We start from the raw sequence: 18975 nt of genomic DNA on the forward strand, positions 1-18975 counted from the left end.
GTTCACGCGGGAGCGCTCAATGATTGAGTTTAATGGATGATTTTACCAACACTGCCTTAGGGATTCCTAAATAAATTCTTGCGATATTCCAAACCGAATTCTGAATTTTTAAGTGAATCCTTTCGGGATTCGAAAAAAAATCCTACCGGGAGACCAAGGGAATACTTTCCAAGTGGGATTCCAAAGCAAATCCTTTGGAGATTCCAAAAAGATTTTTTCGGGATTCTAAAGCAAGTCCTTTCGAGATTACAAAAGCGAATCCATTCGGGATTCTAAAACCAATCCCTTAGAAAACCAATCCCTAAAGAAATTCTTTCGAGATCGCAAACCGAATTCTTTTTGGATTTCAAAGCGAATCCTTTTGAAATTCGAAAGGAAATCTCAATCAAAAGAATTTTGTCGGGATTGCAGAGCGAATTCTTTCGGGATTCTTAAGGAAATATTTTCGGGATTCCAAAGCAAATCCTTTCGAGATTCCAAAAAGAATCATTTCGGAATCCCAGAGATTATTCTTTCGTGATTCCCAAGCAAATAATTTCGAGATCAAAAGCAAAACTTTGAGGATTCCAGGAAAAATCCTTCCGAGAATCCAATGCAAATCCTTTCAAGATTCCAAGGCGAATATTTTGGGGATTCCAAAGCGAGTCCTTTCGGGATTCCAATGCAAACCCTTTCGGAATTCCACAGGGAATACTTTCGGGATTCCAAAAGGAATTCTTTCGAGATTCCAAAAAGAATCTTTTCAAAATCCCTAAGACAATCCTTTCGAGATTCCAAAGCGAATTCTTTCGGGATTCCAAAGCGAATCAATTCGAGATTCCAAAACGAGTCCTTTCGGTATTCCAAAGCAAATCCTTCCGGGATTCCAAAGTGAATCCTTCGGAAATCCAAAGCGATTCCTTCCGAGATTTCCAAGCGAATCCTTTTGGGACCCCATAGGAAATTCTTTCGGATCCCAAAGGGTATACTTTTGGGATTCCAATGAGAATCCTGTCGGGATTCCAGAGCAAATCCTTTCGAGATTCCAAAGAGAATCACTGCGGGACTCCAAGAAGAATCCTTTCGGGATTCCAAAACAAATCCTTTCGAGATTCCGAATCGAATCCTTTTGAGATTCCAAAACGAATTCTTTCGGGATTCCAAAGCAAATTCTTCCGAACGTAAAGGAATAATTTAAGACCCCGAAAAGAATCCATTTTGGAATCAATTTGGCATTTCGAAGAAATAGTTTTAAGCTTCCGATAAAATTCTTTTGAAATTTTGAATTCTTTTGGGAATTCAAAGTGATTTTTTTAGGATTGAAAAGGAATCTTTTAGAGATCCCAAAAAGATAATCTCACTGGATTTTTTAGGATTGCAAAGAGAATGCTTTTGGGCTTGCACAGAGGATATTTTTGATATCCGCAGAATGGAACCTTTTTAAGGTCCTCTGTTGGGAGTCCTTCCAGTATTTCGAAAGGATGCTGGGATTGCAAACGGAATACTACTGTGGTCTTCCGGAGGGAATCTTTTTTCTCCTGAGGGAATCCTTTTGCGATTCTCCATTTAAGATCTCCAAAGGACATCCTCTTGGCATCATCCGAAAGGAATCATTCTGGAACGAAGTCTTGACGGTATATACCTCCGAAATAACAGAAGGTTTCCTTTCGTAATCTCTTTGGAATCACAGGAATATTCTATTTGAGGATTGGAATCCCTAACAAATTTCTTTTGGAATCCCAGAAGTACACTAAACCGTCTTTTACGGCAGTTTTGTATATTCATTTGTATATTCATCATTTGCCTTCAACAATTGTTCCATTGCAGGTCATCCAAGACCATACAGGAGTCTACACGCGTAACTAAGGACCTAAGGTCTACAAGCGTAACGAAAGAGCTGTTAACTCTTTTCAGAAATGGATCATGCCCTATTTGATATAATAATTGAAATTCCGTTCCAGGTCATCAAAGAATTCCCTGGAGTGTAGGTCTTAAGGACAAGCATCACAGAGTCCAAAACAAAATTCATTCGCGTTTTCAAAGGCACACCACTCAATATGAAAGAATCGCACAACTGTAATTTTCATTATTCCACGCAGCAAAGCTGAAATAATAAAAGCCTCCGTATTGAGTGGTGTGCCCTTGAAAACGTGAGTGAATTTAGTTTTGGATTATGTGATGCTTGTCTACCCGCGTAACCGAAGGGCTGTTATCTCTTTTTAAAAATGGTTCATGCCCTATATGATCTATAAAACCAAACTCAATATGCCTTAAGCAGCCGTTCCTTTCCAGGTCATCCAAGAATTCCCTAGACTCCTCAGCCGCGGTTTCATCTAAATATGTCCTTCGAGTATTTGTCTTTCACTTGCGTCTCAAATGTAGGCGTATGAGTTGTTCTAAGATCTACAAATTGTCCTGGAGTTTGAATCAAATGGTCTACCGAATAGACCAAGTCTTTGTTGATGTCCCCTGCCACGGTATCAACCCAATTATATCCTTCAAATATTGGCCTTTACTTGCGTCTCAAATCCATGTATATGAGATGTTGTAAGGTCTCCAATTTGTTTCTGGAATTTGAATCAAATGGTCTACCGAATCAACCAAGTCTTCCATGATGTCCCCAGGCACGGTAACCACCCAATTCTGTCCTCCAAGTATTTGACTTTCGCTCGCATCTCAAATCCAGGCATATGAGTTGTTCTAAGATCTCCATGCCCTTGAGTTTAAATCAAATGTTCTGCCGAATCAACCAAGGTTTTCATGATGTCCCCAGCCGCGGTATCAACCCAATTATGTCCTCCGAATATTTGTCTTTCATTTGCGTCTCAAATCCAGACATATTAGATGTTGCAAGATCTCCAAATCGTTCTGGAGTTTGAATCAAATGGTCTACCGAATCAACCAACTCTTTCCTGATGTTCGGAATCCCAGAAAAAATTTCTGCAGAATCCCAGAAAGATATTATAGATATTATACCTGAAAGGATTTACTTTGGAATCCTATAAGTATTCTTTTGGGAATTCCCAAAGAATTATCTTCGAAATTCCAGAACGTTTCTTTTTGGAATCCCAGAAGGCTCCTTTTTGGAATACCATTCTCTTAAAAATCCCGGAAGGATTATATCTGGAATTTCAGAAAGATTCCCTTTGAAATCTCGGATAGAGTCCCTTTGGAATCCCAGAAGGATTATTTTTGGAATCTCAGTACGGATCTCTTTGAAATCCAAGAAAAAAAATCTTCCCTGAATCATTCTCTTTGGAATTCCAAAGGAGTTCCATTCATATTCCCTGAAGGATGCTCTTTGGAATCCCATACGAATTCTCTTTGGAATCTCAGAAGGATTCTTTTCATAATCCCAGAATGATAACTGTGGAAATGCCGAAATAACACTAAGCAGCGAGGTGGCAATGTCCAGTGGGGGGATGTAATGCAAATAAAAAGAAGAAGAAGATCCCCTTCGAAATTCCAGAAGGGTTCTATTCGGAAATTCAGAAGAATTCTTTTTGGAATCTCAGAAGGACTCCGTTCGGAATTCCTAAAGGATTCTTTTCGGAATCTCAGAAGAATTCGATTTGGATTTCCAGCTAGATTCTTTTTTTGGATACCCAGAAGGATTCCCTTTCTTTTCGGAATCCAGCAAGGATTCTTTTGGGAATCTCAGGAAGCTTTCTTTCATTATCCCAGAAGGTTTGTCATCGGAATCACAGAAGGATTCCATCCGGAACTTCAGAAGGATTCTTTCCGGAGTCCCAAATAGATTTTCTTCGGAGTCCTAAAAGTATTCTCTCTCAAATCCTGGCAAAATTATCTTCGGAATCTCACAAGGATTTCATAATCCCAGAACGATTCCTCTCGTAATCCCAGAAGGTTTTTTCAGAATCCCAAAAAGATTCGCTACGAATTTCCATTAGGATTCTCCTCAGAATCCCATCAGTAGCATTCTATTTGAAGTCCTAGAAGGTATCAAGATTACAAGCGAAATCAATATTACATGAAAAAATGACTTGGTAAATGTCAAAATTATCGCATGAAAGCGAAAATTCAAAATCATCTATTTGGAAAATTCTTTAATCCAGTTTAGTCATCATCGTAAACCTTTAACAGGGTTGTATAATTTCAAAAGAAATCGAATTTCCGACAGTCATCGAATGTCGAACCAAATTCAAAATTGCCCCATTTTTACACCACATTTCGTAACCAACTAAAGCTCGGGAATCACCTCGCTGAGCTCAACTACATATGCACCATCATTACAGTACAACAAGCGCCCTACCATATGTGCCGGTCACCTCCGATGGTCACTCGGTTGGTAACTTGCTCGTTAATTTCCATTGGTGTCGCAATCCACCGTACGTACGTAGCTGGTGAGATCCGACCGTTCATAAACCAAACTATGAAAAAGTTCAGTGCAAACAAAAGTTTCACAGCGTGAGTACTCCAGTGGGGGGCTAGGCTACCTCAACCGAGAGCCATTCAACCGTTAGTCACCTACCATCACTACGAAGCATATCGCAGCGAGGAACTCCTCAAAACCGCAACTTACACGCGAAATGACGAGAGCAGGTGGGCGCGGTAGCGCTTTCGTGTATTAGACTCATAAAAAAACCTCGCGTCGATTCATACGTTCCTCTGCTGGTGTGCAAATTGGGGTGTTGGTGTATTGAAATTAACGCTTTTTGTGGGGAGCACTTGCGGTGAGTGAGTTTCAACCGACGATGTGTGCGGCGGGTACGAGTTCTACCTGTTCTTCATTGTACCGGTCACCACGGCTAGCGGCGGGTGTTTGTTTTTGTTATTCATTCCGGGCCGAGTCCTTTTACCTTCTTTTGAGGTCCTTGTAGGCGTACCGGGTGTCGGTGTCTGGCGTCAAAATTAATATCCGATTAGTCTACTTCTTCCGGTCAGTGTGTTCGGTCGAGTTCGGTTCTTGTTGGTGGTGATAATTAGTTGGTAGTTGGTTGAAGGAATCGAAAGGTACTGCGAAGAGCGACGTCGCATCCTACCTCAGGTATTGTAGTGCTGCAGAGGTTCATGAGGTGCCGCGACAACTTTTTGAACGTTGAGTGAGAGAGCCGTAACGTTGACGGACGGTGCAACTTTAGGGCTGGTAGCGAAAAGAATGCTGACTAATTGGAGAAAAAAGTTTGAAAATGGCAACTCTAATTCGTGAAAGTGTGGCCATATGGTATCTAATTAAGTACGGCGTTTCATTTAATCATTTCACCTATATTTTGCCAATAATATTTAAATCTGCTATCATCAATTTTGTTGCACTCTATCAGATTTCGTTTGGTGAAGCAGAATCATCAAATGTTGCATACATATAAGGAAAATGTACAAATTCATCTATTTTCAATCTACTACACGTCCTCAGGCTCTGGGCACATTAAGTAAAAAATGCAAACGCGTGGTGTGTTGTAAGGTTATGCTGGTTAATATTTGTAGATACAGCCTACATGAGAATTTCTGCAAAACATCGTTATAATTTTTATATTCATTACTTTGCGACACATTTTGCTGTATAACGTTTAACTTCGCGGAGATAGACGAATAGAATAATGAGATAAACATGTAAAGGATACCTCTATTTCGAACGTGTTTCCACATAGTTCGCTACCAGCCCTGCGACCAGATAGAGTGACGCGGCATCATCGCTGCAATTTATTTAGCTTTGGTGATTCATTCCGCTGCGTAGTTCACTCTCCGACATCAACGGCGTCGATCTTCCTGCAGTGGGTAGCCGATTGCGTTTGTGTGTGCGCACCTACAGCGAGGTCGCACCATCAGCCAGAAAGGGTCTCTCGCGTGACTTGAGCGCTCAGCTTCGGCTAGTTGGCTTAAGTACGCGGTCCGCGCTAGTACACGTTTCGAAGGCGCGCGAATGAAGAAATAACGACGACCTACTAACTAAACAAAAGAAGCTGACAAGTGGCAGGAAGACACCGCGAAGACGACGACGCGGTTCTGTTGAATGAGGGAAAAAATACCACTTTCGGGGGATTTCAACAAGTGCTTTCTCCTGTGAATGCCTACGCCCGCGTGTGTGGAACCGTCGTGCTTGCTTCTCCGTCCCAACGTGTATCCTTATTTACTTTAAAAACAGGATATTAGAAGAATCAACAACGTGCGCTTTCTCTTGTATCTTCCAGGGAGAATCAGTGAAAAGCCTGTGCCTTAAATCGCAAGAAATAATATTTACTCAACTGAAGCCACAAAGAAAAGTCTTGTGAAAGTGCGTGAGTGCGTGAAAATTTCGTGTAGTGAAGTGAGCGTAAACGGAACAGGGGATCCCCAAGCCGTCCAACGTGTTTTGTCAACGGTTCTGCCATCCAACCACCATCGAGTGAGGACGCAACACAGCTCACCCGAGAAGGCTAACAGCCAAGTTTTGCCCTCTTCTTAAAATCCCCAACCCGAAAAAAAATAAGAAAGGCGAAAAAATACACAACGGCAGCGCGGCGCGGCAGCAACAGCGAAGGAAAAAAAATCGAACAAAATGGTAGACAAGCAGCAATTTTTCCTGCCATGCTTCGTGGTGTGCGCTATTTTCTCAGGTAATTATCGTTAATTTCCTCCGTGTGATTTTAATATTAATGGTGCCGTACGGAGGCAGCGTGCCTTCCTGTAAATAGTCGTCGTTCGGTGTCATACTGTGTGGTTGGGATAACGTTTCTGGTTGGAAGCCGAATGATGACGACATGGTATCGGAACGAGATTGGATTACATTAAAAAGCATTGCGTGGGTTTGTAGCCCGTTGATCTGAGGGCACTTGGGGACACATGGGAGTATGTGTTTCGTTCGAAGAGATGATGCGAAATAACGACACTTTCGGCACAGGGTAGTCGGCAACGCTCGTATTTGTTTTGATGAGTGTTACTGATAAGATAACTTCTCCATTTACATGGATTTTGATATTTACCTTGGTTTGCTGTGTGTGCCGAGCTCAAATGATCAAATTCTATGGAGCTTCAACCAAATTTGACGGTTACCTGTAATACAAAAGAATAAGGAATTATTATTAATTGAATTATAGGTAGCTTGGAAAATTAATCAGCCTTGTCGATATTAAAAATACAAAACTAAACCAAAATGACAGAGTATTTGAGTGATAGATGGCTCGAATGATTAATACAAATTTTGTATCCCAAATGACGAAGGCTAGACCTTAATTGATATATCGTTTGCATTGCACAAGAATGATAAATTTACTCTCCAATTTAGATTATTCTTTATTAATTTATATGTCTCACTTGATAGCAGCATCATGTGAGGCTCATAAACCAATATTCACATTCATTTCGTGTCGACAGCCGCTTGGTTCTGTTATTTTTTTTTTAACATTCCAACCACACTGCACATGTACGTCATTTGTATCGAACGTTGTAGCGACTCTAGCTAGCGAATTATTTAGTGAACTAACCAGTAATTCAAAAGCGTAACAACTGGGAGACTTGATGCTACATTTTAGGGTCTGTTCACACATTACGTAACGCTTTTGGGGGGAGGGAGAGGACCAACTTGCGTTATATTTTGTTACACTAAAAGGTGGGGGAGGGGGTGGGTACTACCAAATGTTACGCCTAACGCGAATAAAAATTCATTTGAAGTTTTTTTAAACACTGATTGGAGTATGACTGACATTTGTTTTTTTTTTATTCTGAAAGACAGCCAGATTTGTTCGAAAAAATGGCAAAATTTCGAGGCATTTTTGTCTCACGTATTTTATGATTAGATCTAACAAACCAGGCTAAAGTTAATAGAGACAAGAAAGTTTTCATTGTAAGCAATTGCATTTTAGCTCAGCCAATTCAATTTAAAAATTATATCGTTATCGTATATTGATCATTATCGAAATCAAGCACATAGCGGGACTGATATGCGTTAAAATACCAAGGGAATATGGATTTTCTCGACAGAACAGTTCCGCTAAGGCTCAACTATTTAAATGATAATGGTCGAAAATTCTATTTTCGTTTCTACTAGTTGCATTTTTGATATCCTTGGTTTTTCATCATGTGCCGTCCCTATTCTAACAGTGTTAAAAAAATATCAAAACCCACATGCTTCAGACGCCACAGAGGAAAAAAAATTCACAGTTACGCGTTATATGGGGGAGGGAGGGGGTACCAAAAATGTTACTTTTTGTTACGAGGGGGAGGGAGGGAGTCGAAAACTCGGATTTTTGCGTTACGTAATTTGTGAACAGACCCTTATGGCTTTCTCAAATAGATATTTTAGTTACAAGATAAAGATTGTCGCTGTCGTCGCTGTCCGGAACAGCTTTTGCTGGCGAGGATAGGGTGCTAAATGTCAATGAAAGAAAAATGCATACGATTTGACAATTCGGTACCCAACATGTTTCGGACAGCAGAACAAAGGGAACCGAAGCGACAATTTTTATCTTGTAACTAAAATAACTTTTCTTCTCAGTCTAATAAGACAAAACGGTTAGTTTTGTTTTGCCCGACGTTTCGGCTTGTATATTTGACCTTTTTCAAGAATTATGTTGTCTATCGGTTCCTGTTACTTACTGTTTTTAATAAGGGGAGGGCTTGTTGTAATCAATTTACACATTTTGTGGTTACGTATGGACTTTGCAAAACACTGCTATTGCACACGACTTGCACTACAATATATTCCTATTGTTTTCCAAAGTCCCTAAGGGTACTCTAAATGTATAAACTGATTACAAGGAGAATTATTTATTCCAATAACTTGAATACGGCTCCGTTATGCTCAAAAATTTTGAGCCTCCCAAATAAAAAAAAAAACTGTTGTAAATTGGGATACCGGAGGTAATATTGGCATAGGATAAAATGTTTGCTCATCATGCACATAAATCAATCAGCTAGCTTTAGCACATTTTAGTTACACTACGCTAGATTCCTGCATTCCTTCAATTGATAAACGCAATAAACTTGCGTGAAAAATCACTTTGACATTGTTTTCTAGCAGCCATGTTTAATCAACTTAAGACTGTTAAAAAAAAAAATTCTGCTGCCCAATAAAGGAATTTTCTTAATGAACTTACCTATTTTCGCACATCAGATGAACGGGTAACAATCACACAAGTTAGCTAACATATTTATTTCACAATTTACATTAGTATGGTGACACGATTAACCAAAACTTTTATGGATTATATTGAATATATTATATAACACTAGATCTTGACGTTTCATACATTTTCAAGACATTTGCCATCAATTTTTTTTTTCGATTTCTAAAAAATGTCAAGTCCCAAAAAGTAATTTTTTTTCACAAACACCAGATCTCGACGTTTCATGAATTACTAAGACATTTGGCATCGAATATAAAAATTCGATTTCGAAATTTTCCTGTACCAACCCTCCCCCCTCATCTTGGAAAATTTTCGTGTTTTAAAAAAGTCAAACTTTGACCGCTTTGGTCAAACACTTAACGAAGTCTGAAATTTTGCATAGGGATTTTTTTTCGAGAAGATGAAACTTTTGAGCACTACCCGTTTTTGAAATTCAAAAAGTTGATTTTCATTGGTAAACTGGGGTAATATGTACCCCCGGGGCAAAACGACATTTTGACATTTTTAGCGGTGTTCCAAGAATATTTTCAAGAATGTTTACTACTGGATTGGTAGTTCGAGATCCGAACTACATGCGCTGTAGTAAATACTCTCGAAAAACTGCCAAAAATGTACTTAAAAATGCCAAAAGGTCGTTTTGCCCCGGAGGTGCATATTACCCCAGTTTCCCTTATACATATACGTTATGTAGCTTACCGTGATAGACTTTTCTCGTAAGCTGTTATGATAAAGAACTGATTCGGAAGCTATACCTTATGATAAATTTCTTATAAAAAGCTCCAAACGCGGGGAGCACTGGCTCTGAAGATGCATTTCAATTTGTTTATCATTAAATGACCGAAAACAAAGCGAGAATCATCACTTTCTCAGTAGGCGCCTCCTATCAGATTTTGTTTTTCTGCACTTGTATATAAGTTTGATAAATTTGTTTTCATGGCTTGTTATGATTCGGAACAGTTTTTCCCTTTCTTTTATCGTTGTTCATTATCAATTGAGATCGATTTCTGCAAACCCTGGTGGTAGTTATCTACTTTTTCTGCGCAATTTTCGAATGAACTGGAACAAAAGATATTTTAGTTACTAGATAAAGATTGTCGCTTCGGTTCCCTTTGTTCTGCTGTTCGGAACATGTTGGGTACCAAGCTGTCAAATCGTATGGATTTTCCTTCTTTGACATTTAGCTCCCCTATCCTCGCCAGCAAAAGATGTTCCGGACAGCGACGACAGCGACAATCTTTATCTAGTAAGGTACACTGGGGGAAGTGGAAAAGGAAAAATCAATAGTGCATGTTTGAATTAGTGTAAAACCAGTTTAAATGATCTAAATGCGTTCAATCAAAAAGGGCTATCAAAAACAGTCAATTTTGCACCAACTGTGTGGTAATTCATACCATTTTGGTCGCTTGAAATTTATGGAAATAGATTTTAAAATGAGGAGTTGTTTTTCCACTTACCCTAGTGGGATGGGGTAAGTGGAAAACCCATGTTACCTTGACCTTTAATAGTGATGAGTAGTTACAAATAACTAAAATCAATACGATAATTGCTCTGAGTATCTTTTGTGGAATAATTTCATTATTATAACGGAATAGATCCTCAAGGAATTCTCGTAATACCTAAGTGTATGTAAAATCTATATGTTCGCCCCAAGGATGAACTTTTTAAAGGAAAAATGGGACTTACAGGGTTATAGACTAATCAACTTAGTTTAACGAATTGAGATGATGTCTGTATGTGCGTATTTGTTTGTATATATGTGCGCAAAGCACGTACAAAATTATGTTATTCTTAAGCACTTGTCCTTAACCAATTTGTTCGCAAAAAAATTGTATTCAACGGCGAAACTTGTTATGAATAAAAATTAATGTGAATTATAGAATATATTTACCTATCAGTGCTATTTTTAACTTTCTTATACATTTTTTTCATATGTAAAACATGTGAAAGGCATCAATACCGATAGGTGGATTAATCAGGCATTTTCTCATTTATATTAGTCCAATTACCACTGGAATCACAATGATAACAAAGAAGGAACATATTATGATTCACAGCTTTCGAAATAAACCCTAGAGGAAAGAAAGAAATTCCGTAATTAGAACATTATCCACTTCCCCCGCAGTGTTTGATACCTGGGGTAAGTGTAAAATCTTTTAATTATTTGCTTTCTTGGTGCAAACCACTACCAATTGAATGGGATTACTTTAATTGTATTATAATGGTCAAGTGTGATATAAATTCACTGGAAACAGGGACAATTGGTGCAAATAAGAATTGATTTTATAAATGCAAAAATCAACTTTTCGCGAAACCTAAAATTACAGTTCAAGCGTTAACCGTGTTAGTGTATGTATTATACAAATTTCAACATAGTATTAGTGTAAGCATCAAAGTTTATTCTTGCATAATGTTATGATGTGGTAAAAACTGTAAAGTATGTACAATTCCAATTTTTCTAGTCTATTTTTCCACTTACCCCCTTTTTCCACTTCCCCCAGTGTACCTTAACTAAAATATCTTTTACTGGAACCCTAATAATACTGTTACTGTTACTATACATTGCACAATGGTCCCAGAGTCGAATCTAGCAAGACAAAAATGTTTGCGCCAAAACTATTAGTTTTAGATATATAGTGTCTTTGGGAAAAAAATTTCATATTTTTTGACGATTTTTTTCCATGTAGTGAAATTAGGGTGGTACCTATATTTCAGAAGTTCATAATATCAACTTTTTAATTTTTCGGTAAAGACTTGTGCAATGTTCCACAAAGTTGTAGAGCAATTAATTTTGAGCAACTTTGCCGAAGAAACCATTTTTCTATCACTTATGGTTCGCAAGTTATGAGCTTTTTAATAAATACGTTAGGGCGGTCCCTAAAAATCGGTATTCTTCACATAACTTTTTATACATTCATTTCTCGCATAAACTTTGTTTCGAGCACTTTTAGGACTTTTGAAGACGCACATTTTTGTTAAAGAACAATGGATCTATCTCTTATAACAAAATAGTTTTTTGAGTTTTTGTATGAAAAACATGTTTTTTTTATACGCGTATATTTCAAAATGGAGCAAACCGATTTTCAATCTATTGGTTCTATTCGAAAGCTCGCACTTTTCTGCGTTTATAGTGGGGAAACTGAGAGAGCATTTTTTGTTCAAAGCGTTGAATTTCATTTTGAAAAAAATATGTTTTTAATCGAAAAACGGCTATAACTTGATAAATAAACGAGATAGGTCCATGGGTCTTCAACAAAAAGATGTGCCTTTAGAAGTTCTAAATGTGGTCCATACAAATTATGCCTCAAAAATCAATACATAAAAATATTTTTTTTTCGTAAGGAAATAAACGTTAGTTAGATCAAAGAAGGCTGGTCGACAGAGCGTATGATTTTTTTTTGACGTTATTGTGCCTTGCAACAAAAATTACAACTTTCGTGATAATTTTCCAAAGCTCTCATAGATGTGAAAAATTTCTCCACAGTACAAATAGCACGTGCTATCCAAGCATTCACCGCTAGGATGCACCACGTGGCGGCCAAATGTGAAGATTTGATTTTAACGTAATAGTAATAAAAACATTTCAGTATCTAACCACTAATCATCTTCGCTTTCTCCCACTGGCGATACCGACAAAAATCTAATCAAAACAAGATAGGCTTGTAACAGAGGCTATACTCAAAAGTGACGTATTTTTAACGCTACATATCCAACAGAAAACCAAGCTACTACCATTAATATGCATAGTATTCTGATTTTCTGTTTGATGTTTAACATGGCACACAAAAGACATGGCAGTCTCAACGCGTATGTAAACATTCAATATGAATGAACCGGTGAACCGAGAAAATGCGCTCTCTAGTTCAGCCTACTTTGATCGATCTAATGTTCATTTCCTTACGAAAACCGTTTTTTTAAATATATTTTTATGAATTGATTTTTGAGGGATACTTTGAATGGACCACATTTAGAACTTCTAAAGACACATCTTTTTGTTGAAGACCCATGGACCTATCTCGTTTATTTATCAAGTTATAACCGTTTTTCGATTAAAAACATATTTTTTTCAAAATGAAATAAAACGCTTCAAACAAAAACCCAGATTAATCCACCTAGCGGTGATGGTGCCTTTCTCGACCTTCGTAAAATGTGTGTGCTTGAAAAAAGATGAGCTAGTGGCTAGGAGTAAAAAAGACAAATTTCTTTGTCCGTTCTTTGAAAATCAGATTATTTATGAGAAGATATTGTAGATCCAGTTGAAAACCGAAAATCATATTTTGTCCCATTTCCGGATGTCGCAACTGCATCGCGAGTGGTGCCCGACTATGGCACAGTTGCGCACTACTCGCGATGCAGTTGCAACATCCGGAAATGCGAGAAAATGCGATTTCGCGGGACCTAGGTTCGGTTTTCAGCTTGATCTACAATATGCTAATAAGAATTTCGACATTTTTGGTTCCTTTTCCAATCTTTTTGACGTACATAACCCTGTTTTATTTCACCCAGTCATATATTTTAAGGATATCACTTTTGGATGTTAGTTGAACTGAAGCTCCGATTACACAAAAAGAAAACGAAAATGTCATTCCCATCACGCGAGCGGAGGGCAATATTTGTTATGATATAAATCTCATGACCGTCTTTCTGCCAAACTCCCGTATGAAGTGCTAGAGACAAAGACATCATCTCAGTTCGTCGAGCTGAATCGATTGGTATATAACACTATGGGTCTCCAGGCCTTCTGTAAAAGTTTGGTTTTTGGAGCGAACATACAGCCTTTTCGTATAAAAAGACTAAAATGGTGTTTCGGCCATAACTTCCGATCCCATAGTCCGATCTAGCCAATTTTCAATAGGAAACAATGGGACAGGATTCTGCGTCGAATGCAACTTGTTTCGTGTGAATCGATTAAGGTTAGGTGTCCGAAAAATAGGTGACATTTTTTGTGATTTTTATGAAAAAAGGTATTTTGGTCATAACTTCCAATCCCATAGTCCGACCTGTCCAATTTTCAATAGGAAACAATGGGAAAGGATTTTGCGTCGAATGCAATTTGTTGCGAGCAAATCGGTTGAGAATAAGTGCCTGAAAATGAGTGACATTTCTTACGCAATATTTTCGTATGAATTTGTATTTTGGCTATAACTCTCGATCCCATAGTCCGATCTGGCCAATTTCAAATAGGAAACAATGGGACAGGATTCTGCGTCGAATGCAACTTGTTGCGAGCAAATCGGTTGAGGATAAGTGCCCGAAAAATGAGTGACATTTTTTACGCGATTTTTTCGTATGATTTTGTATTTTGACCATAACTTTCGATCCCATAGTCCGATCTGGCCAATTTCAAATAGGAAACAATGGGACAGGATTCTGCGTCGAATGCAACTTGTTGCGAGCAAATCGGTTGAGGATAAGTGCCCGGAAAATGAGTGACATTTTTTACACGATTTTTTCGTATGATTTTGTGTTTTGGCCATAACTTTTGATCCCACAGTCCGATCGGGCCAATTTCAAATAGGAAATAATGGGACAGGATTCTGCGTCGAATGCAACTTGTTGCGAGCAAATCGGTTGAGGATAAGTGCCCGAAAAATGAGTAACATTTTTTACACGATTTTTTCGTATGATTTTGTGTTTTGGCCATAAATTTTGATCCCATAGTCCGATTTGGCCAATTTCAAATAGGAAACAATGGGACAGGATTCTGCGTCGAATGCAACTTGTTGCGAGCAAATCGGTTGAGGATAAGTGCCCGAAAAATGAGTGACATTTTTTACGCGATTTTTTCGTATGATTTTGTATTTTGGCCATAACTTTCGATCCCATAGTCCGATCTGGCCAATTTCAAATAGGAAACAATGGGACAGGATTCTGCGTCGAATGCAACTTGTTGCGAGCAAATCGGTTGAGGATAAGTGCCCGAAAAATGAGTGACATATTTTACGCGATCTTTTCAAATGAATTTGTATTTTGGCCATAACTCTCGATCCCATAGTCCGATCTGGCCAATTTCAAATAGGAAACAATGGGACAGGATTCTGCGTCGAATGCAACTTGTTGCGAGCAAATCGGTTGAGGATAAGTGCCCGAAAAATGAGTGACATTTTTACGCGATTTTTTCGTATGATTTTGTATTTTGGCCATAACTTTCGATCCCATAGTCCGATCTGGCCAATTTCAAATAGGAAACAATGGGACAGGATTCTGCGTCGAATGCAACTTGTTGCGAGCAAATCGGTTGAGGATAAGTGCCCGAAAAATGAGTGACATTTTTTACGCGATTTTTTTCAAATGAATTTGTATTTTGGCCATAACTCTCGATCCCATAGTCCGATCTGGCCAATTTCAAATAGGAAACAATGGGACAGGATTCTGCGTCGAATGCAACTTGTTGCGAGCAAATCGGTTGAGGATAAGTGCCTGAAAAATGAGTGACATTTTGTTGAGTAGTTTTGCGCACACACACACACACACACACACATACACACACACATACACACACACACACACACACACACAGACATCACCTCAATTCGTCGAACTGAGTCGATTGGTATATAACACTATGGGTCTCCGGGCCTTCTATAAAAAGTTTGTTTTTGGAGCGATCATATAGCCTTTACCGTATACTTAGTATACGAGAAAGGCAAAACGCTCTCTCAGTTTTCCCACCATAAACGCAGAAAAGTGTGAGCTTTCGAATAGAACCAATAGATTGAAAATCGGTTTGCTCCATTTTGAAATATACGCATATGAAAAAAACATGTTTTTCATACAAAAACTCGAATAACTTTTTTGTTATAAGAGATAGATCCATGGTTCTTTAACAAAAATGTGCGTCTTCAAAAGTCCTAAAAGTGCTCGGAACAAAGTTTATGCGAGAAATGAATGTATAAAAAGTTATGTGAAGAATACCGATTTTTAGGGACCGCCCTAACGTATTTATTAAAAAGCTCATAACTTGCGAACCATAAGTGATAGAAAAATGGTTTCTTCGGCAAAGTTGCTCAAAATTAATTGCTCTACAACTTTGTGGAACATTGCACAAGTCTTTACCGAAAAATTAAAAAGTTGATATTATGAACTTCTGAAATATAGGTACCACCCTAATTTCACTACATGGAAAAAAATCGTCAAAAAATATGAATTTTTTTCCCAAAGACACTATATATCGAAAACTAATAGTTTTGGCGCAAACATTTTTGTCTTGCTAGATTCGACTCTGGGACCATTGTGCATTGCGCTCGAAAGTTCTTTAGTTCATGCCTTTTCCTGGTGACAAAGTGGTTTCAGAATAGAATTCTAATTCAAAAGATGACCTCATGATATACGAATGCAAAAATAGATAACTTGGATTAGAAACCTCGCAATGAATAACTGTGAAAGTGCTGAATGAACACTAAGCAAATGAGAATGTAATGCCAATAAGAACTAGAAGAATTGTATTTTTCTCCCTAATTTTACACACGCAAAAAAAAGCATTTCCGAATTCGTGAACCAGCAAAAATACACCGTGATTGAATTCATGGATTCGGGAACACCAGTCACGTTTTTCAAAACGTTCCAGAAAACGTGACTGCATTCCCGAATCCCTGACTGTTGTTCCCGAAAAAATACACCGTGAACTCGTTTGTTCACGAATTCATGAACGCTTTTTTTGCGTGCATCAGAGCTAAATAGAAGAGTGAAGGAGTAATATCATATGTTTGAACATATAAACCCTTTACAAATGTTATTCTTGATTTGAAAAATGTATTTTTATTAAGCGAATTCTCTCAATATTTGAGTTGTTTGGGGTTCTGAGATGATTATGGCCTTTACTGGTTTAGTTTTGGATGAAAAGACACTGTAAAGAAAATTCATTTCCGACCAGAAAAAGCTTTTGTTAGAAAACAGTTTTTTTTCCTTAAAAGTGTCCCGCTTGTGATGTATGGACAACCGTTTTCGGATGATTCAATAAATTGTGGGAGTTTAGAAGACGGCTTAAATCGTTGATGGTTGATGAACAGAACGGATCATGGAAGTGAATGACCCAGATCTGAGACGTTCAACAAAGTGATCCGTTTTGCCCATCTCTACTGGACCAAGACCGTGGAAAGAAGCGATAGAGTTCTAAGAGTTCTAAGTTCTAAGTTTGTCAGCTGCAGGAAATTATGGGAATTTGATGTCGTACGTGTATCTTCGTCGAAAACCATGTCCTATGGGATCGACTTTGCTTTTCTGCTTTCAAAGGTACGCCAAAATGAAAAGAAATCTGCTTTTACTTCATCCTGAATACGATGACTCAATAAACATGTCATTATATAAAGAGAACAAACATTCGCTAAATTCTGCTTCTAGGCTGCGAAAAGTGGTTCAGTCAAATTAAGCAGGTTTATTTTTGGGTCTCAAGTACATTCGACAAACGTTAGAGGGAGAAGTAAGTTTTAGAGTGATTTGTTCTTCTGCAATAGATATGGTATGGTAGCTCAACGACAACTCAAAGTTGTGCACTGGGTAAAGACTATTACGTCAAACTCGCTTGCAGCGGTTGTTAAGAAAAGTCTTCAAGATGGGGTTCACATACCACCGAAATATTTAGAAATAAATTGTCAGTGGTACGAATGCCTTAATCGAAGCTTGCAAATTTGTTGGCTTTGCAGATACGTGAAAGTGAGATAGAAAACGGTACTGTTAAGGAGGTTGTTGAATAACATCATGAGCGAAATGTAATCCCTGGAGGGTTTATAATCCTTTTGGTGTTTTTTATAAGACAAATAATTGAGACGTCAGTGCCTTCAGTACCCAAAAAAAACTGTCGTTTGATCCCGTACTTTCAATACTCACGAAAGTGAATGTTATGTGACCGACTTCCAGTGGCAAGTGCGATAAGTTTGAAGTCAAGTGGTCTTCCGATCTTAAAAGAAAATAATGTATTCGATCTGGTGTCTTTTACTTGCAACAATAACCAATTTTACTCGTGAAACAAAATTGAATGTTTTTAGGTATGATTCCGCCAGTCCAATGACCTACCTGATAGAATGTCTGAATCAGAGTAGGGACTTTCCGATACTTCCGACATATCGGAATATCGATATTTTTGTTTCGATATCCGATATTTTTGTATCGATGTTTTGCTTTCAATATATCGATCATATCGATATTTTTGCTTTCGATATCGATATATTGAATCAGAACAAAGTAACGCAAAAATAACAATTGCAATATATTTTCGTTAGTGCGGGTGGTGTGAGGTGTGCACTGCCATCACAAATAATTTTGGCAACTCGACACTTTGCATGGATCGTTACGTGAATTCAATTAAATATTTGATAATTAGATAAATTACCTTTAGAAATTAGGAACATATCTGTAAAAATGAGAATTTGAAATCAGGAAAAATTTCTTCCGTTTAGAATGCCTCGTAGAAATTAAAGATAATTTCCTTTCTACGGAATTTCTGATGAAAATTTTGATATTTTTTTTCTGATTGAAATTTTTGCGTAAATTTTGAAGTGGAGGTGGTTATCGACTCGATCGGCCTTGCAGTCTGATGACCAGCTAAAACGCTATATTAGTTCTGATCCGACGTTTCGGTACCTTTATTGGTCCCTATTTAATGGATTACGCTGAGCGATTTTAATCAATTAAAAAAGGACCAATAAAGGTACCGAAACGTCGGATCAGAACTAATATAGCGTTTTAGCTGGTCATCAGACTGCATAGCCGATGAACACTTCAACGAATAAATTTTAAAGAATATCCGTGAAAATCGTAGAGAATTTCCTGCCGAAATTCCTGGGAATTTCATGTGAAACAAAGATGAAAGATTTGTTTTAGTTAAGAATATTCCAATGGATTTCTTCGTGAATATTCTGAATTTTCTTTGAAAATTAAAACAATAAAAACTTCCGTGGAAATTCTTAAGAAAGAATTTTCTGTTGTTAAGAATCAGAAT

At 37.9% G+C, this 18975-nt stretch overlaps 1 protein-coding gene across 6 annotated transcripts in view; it reads left to right on the top strand.

The window, feature by feature from the left end:
* Positions 1-4723: 4723 nt before the first annotated feature.
* Positions 4724-18975, top strand: part of LOC134227044 (fasciclin-3-like) — a 311319-nt gene continuing 297067 nt past the window's right edge. For 2 of the 6 annotated variants that reach the window (XM_062708246.1, XM_062708250.1), the window contains exons 1-2: positions 4724-4987; positions 6129-6533. In XM_062708246.1, the coding sequence (XP_062564230.1) occupies positions 6476-6533 (58 nt within the window). In that variant the 5' untranslated portion in view covers positions 4724-4987; positions 6129-6475. Of the gene's footprint in view, positions 4988-5712; positions 6534-18975 lie in introns of those variants that run through there. The other 4 variants (XM_062708248.1, XM_062708251.1, XM_062708249.1 and 1 more) reach the window with 4 other exon arrangements.

Source organism: Armigeres subalbatus, chromosome 3, assembly GCF_024139115.2.
Source record: "Armigeres subalbatus isolate Guangzhou_Male chromosome 3, GZ_Asu_2, whole genome shotgun sequence".
NCBI classification, from domain to species: domain Eukaryota; kingdom Metazoa; phylum Arthropoda; class Insecta; order Diptera; family Culicidae; genus Armigeres; species Armigeres subalbatus.